This window comes from Typopeltis vanoorti, chromosome 1 (genome assembly GCF_054136105.1).
Source record: "Typopeltis vanoorti isolate ZY-2024b chromosome 1, IOZ_Tvanoo_1.0, whole genome shotgun sequence".
Taxonomy (NCBI): domain Eukaryota; kingdom Metazoa; phylum Arthropoda; class Arachnida; order Uropygi; family Thelyphonidae; genus Typopeltis; species Typopeltis vanoorti.
In genome coordinates, this window is record NC_143549.1 from 157,353,025 (window position 1) to 157,369,774 (window position 16,750).

Here is a 16,750-nt window from a genome sequence, read left to right on the forward strand (position 1 = left end):
CGAAAACTCAGGTTAGGTATAGTGTCGGCATGACAGAGGGGTTCCCCATAGTCGTTGGGCTCCATCAGAGATCAGCTCTCTGAGCCCTTACCTCTTTGATCTTGTCATGGATGTATTAGTGGAGGACGTTAAGAGGGAGGTGCCATGGAGCATGATGTTTGCCGATGACATTGTTCTTTGCGAATTGTCCCAACAGAAGCTTGAAAAGACCCTGGAAGAGTGGAGAAAGGTATTGGAGGAGAGAGGCATGAGAATTAACCGGGTTAAGACCGAATATGTCAACAGGGAGTGCCGAGGATAAGGTCATACGACTCCAGGGTGAAAGGTTAACTTCAGGGAAGAAATTCAAGTACCTCGGGTCAGTTGTCGAGAGGAATGGAGACCTGAATGAGGAAATACAGCACCGAATAACATGCGGCTGGATGAATTGGAGGGAGATGAGCAGGGTCCTGTGCGACATGAGAGTGAGTTGTAAGATGAAAGGAAAGCTGTATAAGATGGTGGTGTTGCCGGTGATGCTTCATGGTGCAGAGACGTGGCCTATAAAGGCACAGGAGAGGAAGATGGAGGTGGTGGTGATGCGGATGTTGAGATGGATGAGTGGTGTGACAAAGAAGGACAGGATAAGGAATGACTACATCAGAGGGATGGTCAAGGAAGGACTGATCAGTAAGAAGGTACAAGAAAGCAGGCTGAGGTGGTTCAGTCATGTAGAGAGGAAGATTGAGGAGTATGTTGGCAAATGAGTTGAGTGCATGGAGGTGGAGGGAAGGAGGAAAAGAGGCAGGCCCAAGCTCAGGTGGAGGGATAAGGTGGCAGAGGATCTTAGGGAGAAAGGATGGAATCGGGAAGACCCCCTGGACCGGAGAATCTGGGGGAATATGATTAAAGATGGGAACGCTGACCCCGTTTAACATGGGATAAAATCATAGCGAAAGTTTGAGAAAAAAGAAGTTTGAAAAAATGGCCCTTCTTTTTTTCGGAGTCTACTGTTACTGGTGGTGGTGTGTATCTGAACATGCTACTTGGATACCTAATACCACATGATCACGATGATCTCAACAGATGCTTACATTTCCAGCAAGATGGAGCACTTCCCCCATTGCCTGACAGACGTAAGGTTGTTCCTCGACACCCTTTATCCAGACAGATGGATTGGTAGAGGGGTGCCTATAGCATGTGGGGCTTTGCAAAAGATCAAGTGTTTGTTCCACCACTACCAGCCAATTTGGATGAGCTGTATTCCAGAATTCCTGCCGGTATTGCTGAAGTTATTCCAGATATGCTCTGCCACGTGTGGTAGGAAATTGATTACAGATGGGATGTTGGAATTACTGGAGGCAGTCACATTGAACTTTAATTGTCTGTGTTGAAACTTCAAGTGTTACACTACATTTGCGTGATAATAAAAATTGTTCACCTATAGCTATTTATCTTCTATTACCATTCAAAGTTGTATACCCTCTTTTGAAACACCTTGTATAATTTAAACGTTATAGTAGAACAGTTTGGAATGAAAATATTCATAGATAAAACTAAACCGTGTAATTTTGTCGACAAACTCCAGTTAGAAGTAAAATAGTTATTAATAATAAAATAATGGAACAAATACTTTCAATTATCTTAGATGTGAAATATCATACGAAGGAGAAAAAGACATAAAATTAAAAACTACAAAATTTTTACATATTATAAGCATGATAAATAGAACACTCAATCTAAATATTTTACAAAAAAGAAACACACTTGAAAACATGCACTACTTTAGCATTATTATATGGCAGTGAAATTTGGGCATTAAACAGAGAATAGAAACAAGTGAAATGAGATTCATGAGATCTTTAATAATAATAAAAATATTATAATTTTTATTATTATAAAAATACATTATTAGACAAAAAAAAAAAGAAACAAAGATATTTTAACAGAACTAAAAATAAAATCAATAGAAGAAAAACTATCCAATTACAAACAAAATTGGAAGCAGCATGTAAACCGAATGGCCAATGCTTGATATCCTAAACAATTAATAAAATATAAACCAACTGGAAACAGAAGGCTAGATAGATCTCAAAAGATAGATAACGAGACCGGAACAGACCAATATTTTTTATATCCATAATTAGCACGATGATGATGATGTGTGCCCTTCCATGACAGCAGAAAATAATTTAATATTATTTTCTGCTGTATAAAAATATTATAATAATTTTTATTATTATAAAAATACATTATCAGACAAAAAAAAATAAAACAGATATTTTAACAGAACTAAAAATAAAATCAATAGAAGAAAAACTATCCAATTACAAACTGAATTGGAAACAGCATGTAAACTGAATGGCCAACACCTGATATCTTAAACAGTTAATAAAATATAAACCAACTGCAAACAGAAAGCTGGACAGATCTCAAATTATGATTTACTCAAATTATGATTAGCGAATACTCTACTACATTACCAGTAGTAGAGTATTCACAGTGCGTATCGTGTTTACTCCGTCTCTTTGAATATTTGGACATTACAATTAAAGGTATAACATTTGTTATAGTTTTTATTTTAGAACAGTGGTCTCCAAACTTTTTGCCGTGAGGGCCACATTGGGTACTTCAGCACTGTTCAGCGGGCTGTAGTAATAAAAAACTCTAGAACTAGATATACGAGTTTTATTGAAAGCAGATAAAAACTGATTACAGAGTATGTGAGATTAAATTATCATATATTAATGACAATGAACACTATCAGCAAATTCTCATATTTTTATCACAAATTATAATAAAACCATTAATGTGAATGATGTAACTGTGTTTGTGTTTTTCAAATCTTATTAAACTCAGGTTCAAATTTTGAAGTGCCATTAAACAAGTAGTGATTTCAAATGTTCATCAGATAAATTTGCCCTGTATTTTGACTTGATATATTTCATTCGGGAAAAAGTTTGTTCGCAAAGATACGTTGTCCCGAAAATAGAGAAATTTACAAGCAAATTTCTTCAAATTTGGGAACTGCTCAGAGTAGTTTTATAAATTCAAAAATTTATAAAAATCAATCAAGTTTCCTTCTTTGTATTTATCTTTAATATGTTCATTTGCCTGAAGTTCAATAATTTCCGTTTGAAGTTGACTTGGGACATCAGTAACAACACAGTCAAACGGATTTTGAAACAATCTTATTTCCCTGGCATTGGCGTCCAAATCAGCAAATTGCTTCTTAAATTGTTGTTTAAGATCTGAAATAACTAAATTTGCAAACGAGAAAGGAAATTCTGCTTCACCCTTTTTATGCAATTCTGCACAGTATGGCATATGAGCATAGTTACAATTTTTCACCTGGCCTTCCAGAAGTATCAACTTTGCTCTGAATGCCCTGATATGAGATAATAAATCACAAACTAAGTTATTTTCACCCTGCAAGTTTAAATTCAAATTGTTCATGTGGTTCACCAGATCTGCAAAAAATGCCAATTTCCAAGCCCACTCAGTATCTGATAAAAGTGGTTCATAACGGTTTTTCTCGGTAAGAAATATATCAATTTCATTCCTGAGATGCAAGAAGTGTGAAAGAACCTTTCCACAGCTAAGTCAGCAAACTGCAGTAATATGTCAAGTCAACATGCTCAGAATCACATTCCTCGAGAAAAGACCTAAATTAACGATGATTAAGTGCATGAGAGCGAATAAAATTTACCATAGACAACAGGTTTCAAGACACAGCTAGTCATTAGTTTTTCAACCGAATATACACCAACAATTTACATGTAACTTTTTTTTTTAATTTTGTATAACTTCGAGTTTTTTGCCAATGAATACAGATAAGGAAATTTTATTTTATTTCGTTTTTTGCTCGTTAGTTCATATTAATCATGTTTTTACCGACTTTTTTAAGTGTTCTTATTTTGAGCAACATAAATTTTTTTTTTTGTTGATAAAAAAGTTTATTTGGATATAACTTTTTTATTTTGTTTTGAATTCTTTTAAATTTTTTTTCTTCATTAGTCCATTTTAACCGACCTTTTAGTCAGAAAGACCCTAACTTGGATTACAGTTACTTTTTGCTATTCGGGAATATATTTTGAACACAATTTTAATTAATGCATTTGAAACCTATCAACACCCCATATTTTTTTTTTTGCGGATTCTTATTGAAAAATTAGTCCAATTGGCAGGCCTGATAAAATCATATCGTGGGCCGTAGTTTGGAGGCCCCTGTTTTAGAACATTATTTGGGGTTATGATAATGGATTTTATTTTTAAGTAATTTTGAATTATACTAAACTGTATAATTTTATCGATAATAAACAATATTTTTTCATGAAACAAAATAAGAATGTATTTTATTTTTAAGTAATTTTAAGTACCAAACTATATGGTTTTATCGATAATAAACAATATTTTTTGATGATTTAATTTATTTTAAATGTTTACCATAATTTTGATATTTTATTCAAACATGCATACACTGTACTTACAGTGTGTATGTATATTTCGAAAGTTGCAGCACCCCCCACGATTTCAAGCCACGAGCCGCCACTGACATTGATGGAATGGTACTCCAAGAGATTGATGAGGCTAGGGACTTAGGGGTGTTGGTAGATAGGGAGATGAAGTTCAGGGGAACACATTGCTAAGATGTCCAAGATCGCACATAGGATTACTTGGTTATTGAGGAACACACTAACATCCAGAGATAAAGAGGTTATTATTCCCCTTTATAAAGCATTGATACTTTTGCATTTGGATTACTGTGCTCAGGTCTGGTCATCTGGATTCCTTGGAAATGAGGAGGTTGTGGAAAGGGTTCAAAGGAGAGTGAATAAGTTGGTGAGTGATGTAAAAAATTCTGTGTAGTAATTTAGAAATTCTTCTAATTTCAATTCGGTGTTTAATTTTATGTTTTCTTTGGTATCTGCATTTAAGTGTTTCAAAATCTTATATACATTGGATCTTATTTTATATAAATCATGTTCTAAATTAGAAACAAATTTGTTCAATGATTCTCTGTCTTTTTTTGACTTCTCTTTTAGCTGTAGCTCTTATTCTTTTATATTCTATTTCATCTTCTAATCTTTTACTGCTTAACCATTTGTGATAGGCTTCTTTTTTCTTTTTGGTTGTATCATTTCAGATCTTCAGTTTTTTCCTTTTATTGAATTTTTTGGCCTTTCCTAAGCTTTCATTCATTTCATTTCACCCGTAATAATAATAAGGGGTGTTTGAGGGTCAAAGCTGTATAACTGAGAGGAGACCTCCACATAGCCTTTAAAGGAATGTGGAGAACCGACCAGGGATTCTGAACTAATGTCCAATCCTCACCTTCTTGTGGTGCACCCTGTTGGGTATTTACTTAGATACTGAACGAACGAGGATGGGCTGGCAATTTGGGATTTAGCTGATTTAGCTAAATCCCAAATTGATTTAGCCAAATTGTATTCTTATTGGTTAAACCAAAAAAAAAAAAAAAAAATAATAATGTAAAGGCATATGTAAATGGACTTATTTTATTATCATCATCATCATCATCAGACCTCCATGAAGTCAAATGACTTGTCATGGGAGGTAATTCTCTCTCTCACACACACACACACACACACACACACACACACACACACACACACACACACACACACACACGCAGCTCGTCATACCATGACTTAAAGGCATTCACTGTCTGTGCACTCACCAGACTTGCAGGCAGTGCATTTCAATCACATATCACTCTCTGTGCAAAAACCTACTCTTCACCTTTCCATATACAGCTACCAGGAATGGTCTCTTGTTCCGTCTATCTCTGTTTGTAAAATCTCATCCATATTAATCCAGTAATTATCCCCTTACCAACTTATATGTCTCAATCTTCCTTTTATCCACTAGACTGCAATTTGAATTCTCCCAATCTCTTCTCACACTCAACATTACAGAGACCAGAAGCCACCTTAGTAAATTGTCTCTGAGCCCTTTCCAACATCTCTTCATCTTTTTGAAAAACAGATGACCAAATCTGTGCACAGTGATCCATATGCAGTGTGTGATCAAAGCCTTGTAGCCTTATATGGTTGAATTATAACATCCTTACTTCTTCAAGTCAGTCTGTGTCCTCCCAATTTTTGCAAAATATTCCCAAAATGTTAGGTCCCTATCTACCAGATCTTTCATTTCTTCTGCCTCCTCTGAGATATTCCCACAATCCTATTCTCTGCATCCCATCTTTACTTCCCAGATTTAAAATCTTATAGTTTGCTGTATTGAACTAGTATTCCCACTCGTTAACCAATTCACCCAGTCTATTCAAATCATCTTGCGAGGCATATTCTGTTCTACTCCTAATTTTTATGGTAAATATTTTCTATTCTATCAGTAGCTCTAACAGGCACTTAAGCATCTCTTTTCCTTTTCAAGCATCCTTCGATTTCCTAACTAATACGAGGATAAGGTGGTTAGTCCTTTGTCTTTAGTATTCTTATCTGTAAACTATGTGTGTGTTCTACTGACCAGTTTGCCTGTTTTGAGGGACGAAAAACCCAAGTTTCCTGGAGGAAACCCTCTACCACTGTATCTGGCCAGCTAACTCACCTCCACTTGAAAAACCCTAATAAAGGTTTTTTGCATCCTAGATGAGATTCAAACCTAGGTCTTTCCTAAGGAGGAATATCATTATTAATTTTAACTTTAAGTATTATATTAAATAAATAAAATATTAATACTATTATTAATAATATTATTAACATCAGACATTCATGGAGTCAAGACTCATTGTAGGTGGTCTACACTCTTACACAAAAAGGTTATCAAACCATGCCTTAAACCCATTCACACAGTTTTTGCACTCATTGAACTCTCAGTCAATTCATTTCACTCACCAATGACCCTAAGAATCTGCTCCTTGTTCCCACCCTTCTTATTCAGCTCATAGGGATAGTCTCTTATGCTATTCCTGTTCCCCTCTTCTCTACCAAAAAATCTACTGCACAATGATCTGGTAACCACCAGCTTGTACTCAGTCATATCCTCCTCCTCCCCTCATTCTATTCATGAGTCTGCAAATCACTTTCCCTTGATCCTTTGAAAAGCAGGCAACCAGATTTTTGCAGTAGTCCAATATGGTCTAATTAAGGTTTTACAAAAGGGGAAAATAGTCTTTGTTTCTATATGTTAAGTTCTTCCTCATCATTGCCGTAATTTCTTGTGATGTGTTTATAATTTTAGCAGTTTGATCCCTAAACTATAAGTCTTTGTCCACTATCACTCCCAGATCTCTCATGTCCTCTGTTTCATCAAAATTTCTCCATTAATTGTGTTTTGTGCATCTTATCCTTGCCCCTCAAATTTCAAGATCCTTCTTCTTCGCTCTTATAGCCTATTCAGATAATTCCACAAGGCCATAACATCTGCTCTACCTTTCATAGTCCTCAACTTTGCATCATCTGCAAGCAGCAGCCTATCTCCAGTAAAGTCTGTTCAAATATCATTAACATAGAAGTTAAACAATAATGGGCTTAAAAAACTGATTCCCTATAGTACACAACTAGCGACTTTCCTCTTTTGGAAGACTGCTTCCATATACATAGCCTGCTGCATTTCCAATTGAGTTACCACCATTTTAAAGGGCTTTGACAAATCCAAGTATACTACTATATACTCCATTGCCCATTGAATTTGTCACCTTATAGTAGCAGAGAAGCAGACTGGTAAAATATGACTTCTCTTTAACAAACCATACTGATCATCACAGCGAATACTGCTGTCATCAGCTACATTCTGAATTCTAGTACCCACCAACTTTGCCAACACTTTAACCACAACACAAGACACAGATTGACCTATAATTTGTAACCTCAGTCTTATCACTTCCTTCATGAAGTGGAACAATTTTTATCATTTCTCCATTTCTTTGGTACTCTCCCTGTTACAAGACTTGTTAAACGGGTATGTCAAGTGTGCCATTAGTTCATTAGTATTAGGTACTTTAAGATATGATGTTATCAAGTCCTCTTACTGACTTATTAACATCAAGTTTATTAATTCCCTGTATACCTACTCACTCTCTATCATACCCCTACACTTGAGCTCCTTATGGTGTTGCATTCATGAGGCTGAAATACTGTTAAAATTGTTCATTGGATACCTCCACTATACCATTGGCAACAATTACTAATTACCATTTTCATACAGTAACATCCTTCTCCCATAATCATCATTTTTCTACTATATATATATATATATATATATTGTAAAATGAGTTGAATGACTTAAACCAAGAGTTAGGTAAAAAGGGGGTTTAATAGTAAAACATGACTAGTTTCAGCTTATAACAGCCTTCATCAAGTGACATTATAAAAGAAAAGAAAAAAACACTGAAGGTTAAAAAACTATGAACAACATAAAGAGTTTCTATACATAATTAGCATGAAAATGTTGTAATTGTATTTAAAGCTATTCTTTCATTTGTTGCATTGTTGGGAGAGTGCATGCTTGCAGCATCATGTGAACGCCAGTACATGATTACAGCTGAATGATTATCTGGGAAGTTGTAGCTCAAGTTATTATTTAGATGTTCAGGGTTGAGGATGATTTCCCTAGATTCTGCAATTTTTTTCTCCAATTCATCATGGCAACGAAAGATGTTAGTAGATCTGTCCCAGCGGACTGTTGACTTGGGTTTTCATCATTAGGATCAGCCGAGAAAAAGATATGGCTTGATAAGGCACTGGCTCGCTGTCTCTTGTAAGCAATGTCCGTCATGTGTTCTTCCATACTTAATTCAATAGATTTGTCCATCTGGCCAAAATAAGGAATATCACAATCACACCATATTTTGTACACACCAGGATATTTAAGATGATGACGACATGGTTTTGGGTGGCCTATTAAGGAGCGGATTTTTGGAAGTGGAGTGAACAAAGTTCTGATATTGTATTTTTTTAGAACCTTGGCTAATTTTTGTGAAACTGAACTTATGTAAGGAATAGATATATTGCCTTTAAATATATTTATTTCTTCTGTGTGATGACTTGGAGGATTAAGAAGGAATTTTTCAATAATTCTTTCAGAATATCCATTTAGTACGAAAGTAGTTTTGAGATAGTTGATTTCTTTTTGAAGTTCATTTGGGTCATCAAGAAGAGAGTGAGCTCTATGTCCCAAGGTAGAAATTATTCCAAGTTTTTGGGGAGGGAAGTGATGGGACTGACTATGAAGATATCTGTTGGTATGTGTAGGCTTTCTATACATTGAAATTTTAAGTTTACCAGAAGAGTGGGTCAATTTTACATCTAGAAAAGGCAGGGAACTATCAGTTTCAAGCTCTGCTGTGAACTTTGTACTTGGATGTTGACTATTGAGATGTTCCAGGAAATCCATTGGGGAATCTTGTCCATGGCTCCAAATGAGGAAAATGTCATCCATATAACGTTTCCAAACTTTAGGTGTTAAAGCAAAGGAAGAGATAGCCTTGGCTCTTCAAAATCCTCCAAGTAAATATTTGCAAGAACAGGGAATAAAGGATTACCCATCGCCAGACCATGATTTTGATATGCTTAGTGATATAACATCACGCGGCGTGTTCTAATTTTAACGATCTATTGTTAGTATTCTAGCTTGTATTTTTTAAACTGTTCTTGTAATACCACTGATGATGGTCTGCTATTTCCAGACCGAAATATTTGGGTAAATAAATATCTTTCTTGTGATTACGTGATTATATCATTCAGTCTTATGTCGCAAGTATCCTTGAAACAACAGACCATGATTTTGCTTGTATATAGTATCTTGGAATCTAAAGTAACTGGACTTGATGCAATGGGTAAGTAAGGCCAACATTTTTTTGGATAACTTGTCTTTGAGTAATGTTATGACTTCGTCTGTTGTATATATATATATATATATATATATATATATATACACTTTCCTCACAAAAATCTTCATACGATTGGTACAACCAGGTAATCACTTAATAGGCACTCTTGTAAACTACAGGATAATTGGATATCTCATTCATAATAATATCCTCTGATGATTTGATCAGATCTAAGACTCTCAATGTTTGTGTGCAGAACATTACCTAAGTCAGTACTGGCAGACCACGCTTTGGACACACCTTCACACAGCATTAGATGGAGGAAAACGAATGTGCTATTTAGGAGTCGTTACAGATCTGAAAGATTATTTTTTGAGTCAGCAATGGCTTTGAAAGAATTCTCCCAACCTTAACAAATATGGCTGCATTAATTTGCCAAAAATTTGGGAGACTGTTATCCTAAGAGAAACTCCCGCATAGCTTTTTTTTTTTTTTTTTTTCATTAGAGGGCGCCAAAATAAAGGACTTTAGGTCTTTTGTCCATTGCAATTGTATTGTTTCACTCACTCACTGTCGTGTGTACAAGTGTGTTGTGCTCTAATGATGCTGAGTTGAAATTCAGCAAAATATAAGCAGTTAATAAAACATCTCTGATAAAATTGTGTGGTGTTGTTAATACCATTAAAAATAAGTCATGAATAACCGTCAACACCTAAGTTTATCTGTTAGATTGCCTAAGATAGTTCCATATTTCCAGATTTGGTCTCTTCATTCCAACTTGTATTATCACAAAGAAAAGTGCACATAATCAATCTTCTCTTGCTTGCTAAGCCAGTATGCCTTTATTTCTATGTTTGTGGATATGTCACTTCAAGTCGATTTAGTCATGATGGTAACTGCTGTGACGTGAGTGTTCCCCCAAAAAAGCAATGCACGTATGTAGATCCATTGATCATGACCATAGTGAAGTGCTTAAATGTTACTGCAGCATTTGCATGGAATATATCGCTACCTTGCTAAAACCAGATATTTTTCATATATTATTATTGTATGGGCACTTTTACATAGTCTGAAGCCTCATCTTGGGAGACCCAAACTATCCACACATTATCTGTCATACTGCTCTTTGAACCCATTAACAGACAAAATGTTCACAGCTGACTCTGAAAACTCATTCCATTCATTCATTCCACCACTCCACTCTCCAAGTGAAATATCTAGTCCTTACATCCTTTCTTAACTCCTCTTACTCAATTTCCAGGGCTGCTGTAAACATCAACCAATTTCCTCATCATAAAATCATTGTCATCACGATCTTGAGCTATGATCACTTGATCATCAGCTAACAACAACAGTGAATGAATAAAAGTGTCTCCAATTTCAATTTCCATATCTCTACATGGAGCATTCCAACATATTACAAGTGCTGCATTAAAATAGATTTTAAAGGTCAGTGACATCTCAGACCTGTTACCAACTCAGCTCTCTGCAACTTTTTTATGTTCTCTTAATCAAACTAATGATCAACTCATTCACTTTCATTATCCTCATGGTATGCTAATAGGAACTGAATCACAGGCCTTCTCAAGATCCACAAAAATCAAACATTTCCTGCCTTTATGTGATTTTTTTTTCTTTTTCTGTGATCTGTCCTATGATGAATATTATCAATACAAGACTTGCCAGTCTGTTCTTTTGACACAGAAGGAAATACTCTCTAACTTTGCAATTATAATTTTACTTAATAACCTACTCATGGATGCCATCACACTACTGCATCTGTAATTTGAAGGATTGTTCTTATTGCCCTTTTTTGATAATATGAGTTATATGTGAGACCACTCATCAGGAGTCATATCTCCTAGAATTTGATTTAGCATTTTTGTTATTATTCTTAGCTGCTAATCACCTCCATATTTCCACAATTCTGTAGGTGCTCCTCCTCCTGGTCCAGCTGCCTTCCCATTATTTGACCTTGCTAGGGCATCTTGCACTTCATCTTCCAGTAACGGATCCACTAGCTCCTTATACCCTCAAATCACTATCTGTGTCTCCTATCCTTTCACTATCTATAAGATGTATTTCATCTTATACTCTGTCAAAAGTCATTAAAATGTTTCATCCAGGCTATCATAGGTATTAACCTCACTAGATATGATCTACAGTTTGATGTTCTCACGGGTCTGATGGTCCTCCATGCCTCAGCTGACCTATTATATCTTAGTGGCTGATTAATCTTAGAATAAAGCTTTCCAACATTCTTCCTTACATTTTCACACAACTTTTTTTCACTTATTATCCTCTTAATAACTTGATACTTTCCCAATCCTCCTGTCTTTCAGAACTAAGCTGAGCTTTGCTTCTTTTTTCTTGGTGATGGTCTCAGCAGCTTCTCCTATCTATATATGGTGGGGGGGGGGGGGAGGCTGGAGAGGTAAATTTGTTATGATGGATTGGTTTCAGAGCTCTCTTTGAGCTTTTTTGCCAGTGCAGGGTACTGTTCTATCACATATCCTCTTTCTCTTCATAAATGACCTACTGTGTCATCATCAGTCTTATCCACAGCTTTGCTGACAGTAGCACTCTCCATTCACCCTACTCCTTTAATAAATTATGTAGTTCTCAGACATCCCTAACATTAGGATCATCTCTTTAGGATCATAGTTTCTACATTCAGCTGCATGCAGCTGAATGTAGAAACTATGAAAGTTTAATAAAAAATAAGTTGACCAGAGAGCTTACAGGAATACACTCACTGCTATTCACGAATTGCCTTAGCACAGACTACTTGGAAAACATAAATGCTTCCCAAGTGTCTATGTATTTGCTCTCTATTAGTCATTTTGATAACGTTTCACTTTCCTGACAGTTGTTTTTTGAACTGTTGGTTTTCCTCGGAGACCAGTGTTTAAGTAAAGTGCCTCTCTAAAAATTAGGCACCCCACCCCAGACCACTCCCCACGAGTGACCGAAAGATTGTCCATCTCATAGAGGCCCACCCCATCACTGAGCAGAGCTGCCCATATTCCAGGGAAAAGCATCCAACTGACAAAGCTCCCCCCCCATGGGCCACGCCGGAAAACACTCTACCTGGAGACCCAAATCGCTTTCTCAAGGCAAAACTCTTCTGAAATCTTAAGCCTACCTCACTGGGAACGAAATTCTTGAAGAAACTTTAAGAGAGCAAAAATTTGAAGAGGACACCACTCCAACATTTCAATGTTGGAGTGGTGTCCTCTCCAGTATTCAGTTGTTTTGCATCATCAGCAAAAAGTAATCAAAGAAATAATTATTTCTTTGATAATTTCTTTTATTTCTTTGGTGAAAGAAATAAAGGATAGTATAATTCTAGAAATACTGTGAAAGAGATAATAAATTACTAAGTAGCATCTAGTATGAGAGAAGTTTTTTGACATTTTATGCTTCCTTTCTAAGTGCTATTTTTGTTCACTTCATTTTGCAGGATCAGAAGTAAATAGTCTAACAGATTACATATGTCTAGGAATGGTTTATGGTTTCATTGGAAAATTCAGCATTCATCCTGGTAAGTTCTAGTTTATTTTTAGCAAGTTTCAGTATTAAACATTTTTTTTTTTTTTTAAAGAAAGGTTTACATTATCTTAGCTGATTATCACATTTAGTACTTTCATAATTTCAGTTATGTAAATCAGAGTAATTTTAATGCAATAAATTGTAATTAAATACATGGCATGTTTTGTGAAGTGAAGCATTGAACATCTACATTGTTACGTTGCTTTTTTGTTTATTGGTTCTTATATGCTGTTTATTCTTATTACTTCCCTGTTAAACTTATCTCTTATTCCCATATATAATCTTCAATTTAAAGACATACTATACTTATTCCGTTCTTTATTTAAATCTCCCCTTTCTCAATAACCAGTCCTATTGGCCTCTCTATAGTTTAACCATGTGTAGGTTACTTAGTGTTTAGGGCTTTGTCCTTGTGTGAGATGTGACCATTTACACATCATTCTGAAAGAGTCCACCCAATGAGCATTGACAAAATTTATATTATAACTGCACCAGCCAATACCGAGGATAGATGTGACTCTTACCCAGGATGGCTGTCTCAGAATGGTACACAATGATTAAACTACAATAAACTTATGTTCAGTACTCAAGATTCTTGCATGCAGTTGTGGCTCGCTTTGTTTAATCATACACGTGGGTTCTTCCCGCTAAGTTCATCAATAATTTTATGAGCGGCTGTTTGAATTCATATATTAACAACAGGTCAGGCAGGTACTAAGAAACATGTATAATAAAATAGAGAAATCATACAAGTAAGCATTATTACTAATTAATCTGAATTGTTCTCAAGTAAGATCCTTGGTTCAATACTAATATACAAAACATATAAATAAACTTGTATAGACCACCATTATAAGTATCTTAACATTATCTCATTAATATCTACCACACCTTTTACATTCACGTAGTCATTGGTTATATCATTCTATACATTTACTATTAATTCCTGCAGAATAAACCTGGCCTTGTTAGGCAGATAATTCTCAAACAAATGGGCCTGGGCCAAGCTGTAGATAGTTCTTAAAGTTCCATAAAATTAGTCCACTTCACAAAATTTCTTAGGGAAATACACACTTTCTTAACTGGAAATCACAATACTAAAGTCTGCTTTACTGTCTCTGTATCAATGCTATGTCTTTCTTCTTGCCTTGTCTGGTCATCAAGGCTCCTTCACTTTGCCTTCCGTCTGATCACCTTTGATCAATTTATACGGTCAGAACCTCGGTGGGAAAGGGGATATGGCTCGGGAGCATAGCCAGAACGGATGGCATTTGCTTGGTTCCTCCGTCGCACGACATCGCACAGCTATCCTAGTCTTAGGAGGCAGCTAGGCCATTCTCAAATGCTGCGACAGATGAACCAATGCCTTCCACGGCCAGCCAGGAACTTCTCCGTCGGAGTGGACTGGACCCTACATCCGAGAGAGAGGTCAGGAAACAGGAACCAAAAAAAAAGCCTCGAGTGGGGTTTGCTTGCCTTTTTTGTTTTCGTTCTCTTCTCGGTGTTTCTCGGCTATCGTGATACCTGCCAATGTGGTCACGTGGGTTTACGTCATAGCGTCCAGCTCCCTCTATAACATCGTACGTGCACATGTCGTGTTTCTTCTTGGAAGGCGCTTTAGTTTCTCTTTCCTATAACTACCTACCCCCTTTTTGGTATGCGTAATACAGGATGGTTAATGGTGACCCTTGAACTCTGGCTCACAGGCTTTGCTACTTTATAATACATGAAATGGGGTTCTTAAATAGAATTAACAGCTTTAATTAATTTTTATATCTGACCGAGATGCATTACAGGTTAGGTCTTACAAACATTTTTATACATTTTTGTATAAAAATGTATTATTTCTCGCTCTTAATTTTGATTTATATACATAAAGTTATCTTTCTAATCTATTGCCAACATGCCACATTTTCTGCCTATGTTTAATTAAAGTTGTGTCCTGAATAATTGTGTTAAAACATTTCTTAGTTTATTCAGGACACAACAACATGGAATATGGATATAATTTTTAGCTCTGTATTCAGTTTGCTTTAATATTTTAATTTTGCTTATTTGTTATTTTGCTAGATTTGGTAACTCCCCTGCCACAATTTTTATATTGCTTTGTTCTTTGTGTCTGATTTCTCTGAAATCTGTATGATTGAACTACAACAAAGGGCAGTATAGTTAAAATTTTCTTGCTTGGCTATCTGTCCTTTTGTTGGCTTCTTTGTTGATCTATTTTTAAAAATTTGTATATTTCATTTTTTAAAAAATTTTTTTTGGATTCATAATCATATGGACATTATGGCAGCTTGCTGTTAGTGTTGTGTTTATTGCCATATTCCATAATGTCAGTGCAATTGAAGACCATTTTATGTTGATTGCATTATCTCATAATGGTGATAATTTAATCATCCCTTCAGACACTGCATAAATTAAAATTTCCTCTAAAGATAGCAACTACAAGTTATTTATCTTTATATTTACATTTTGATCCTTCTCGTGGAAAGGCTTAGACGTTGGTTATGCATTTTTAACTCAGTAACTGAAGGAAATTACAACGTCACTAGGATATACATCAAAATAAATTTTAATATACTTCAATATTTCGGCAACGTCGCGTTGTCATTTTCAAGAAACTTAAGAGCAAGACACGTGCACGTAGGCACAACAAACAGTAAATGAGGAAGAAGCAGGAAGCTATTATTTCTCCTAAAGTCCTGATAGTGCCCCCTAGCAGGCAATGTTGGGGGCACTATCAGGACTTTAGGAGAAATAATAGCTTCCTGCTTCTTCCTCATTTACTGTTTGTTGTGCCTACGTGCACGTGTCTTGCTCTTAAGTTTCTTGAAAGTGGCAACGCGACGTTGCCAAAATATTGAAGTATATTAAAATTTATTTTGATGTATATCCTAGTGACATTGTAATTTCCTTAAATTACTTAGTTAAAAATTTTAAAAAAATTACATTTTGATAGAATTGAATAGATAGACTAAAGCTGCATTTTCTGAATAGATCATGGACTGCAGTTGTATTTCCTGCAAAAGCTTATGAACTGCTGTGGCATTTATCTTATTGTGTCCCCCACAGAAAGGCATTTAAGTTCCTTTCATAATTGAAACAGTATGCTATATTTGATGTGTGAGTGATTGTATCAGCATTAAACTAGTATGGTTAGAAATTTCCAAATCCTGAATGCTTGGGCTTTGAAGTTTTTATTTTTTATCTATACATTTGCGGAGAACCGACCAGGGCTTCTGACCTAATGTCCAATCCTCACCTTCTCGTGGTGCACCCTGTTGGGTATCTACTTTGATACTGAACGAACGAGGATGGGCTGGCAATTTGGGATTTAGCCGACCAAATTATATTCTTATTGGTTAAACCAAAATAAAAAATGATGGTACAACATGACAAAAT

General features: G+C 35.6%; 1 protein-coding gene across 2 annotated transcripts in view; it reads left to right on the top strand.

Annotated features, from left to right (window-relative positions):
* sp3 (phosphatidylinositide phosphatase spermathreecae) overlaps positions 1-16,750 on the top strand; it is a 400,619-nt gene that overhangs the window by 7,492 nt on the left and 376,377 nt on the right. For both annotated transcript variants that reach the window (XM_090394946.1, XM_090394954.1), the window contains exon 2: positions 13,257-13,337. In XM_090394946.1, the coding sequence (XP_090251072.1) occupies positions 13,257-13,337 (81 nt within the window). The remainder of the gene's footprint in view (positions 1-13,256; positions 13,338-16,750) is intronic.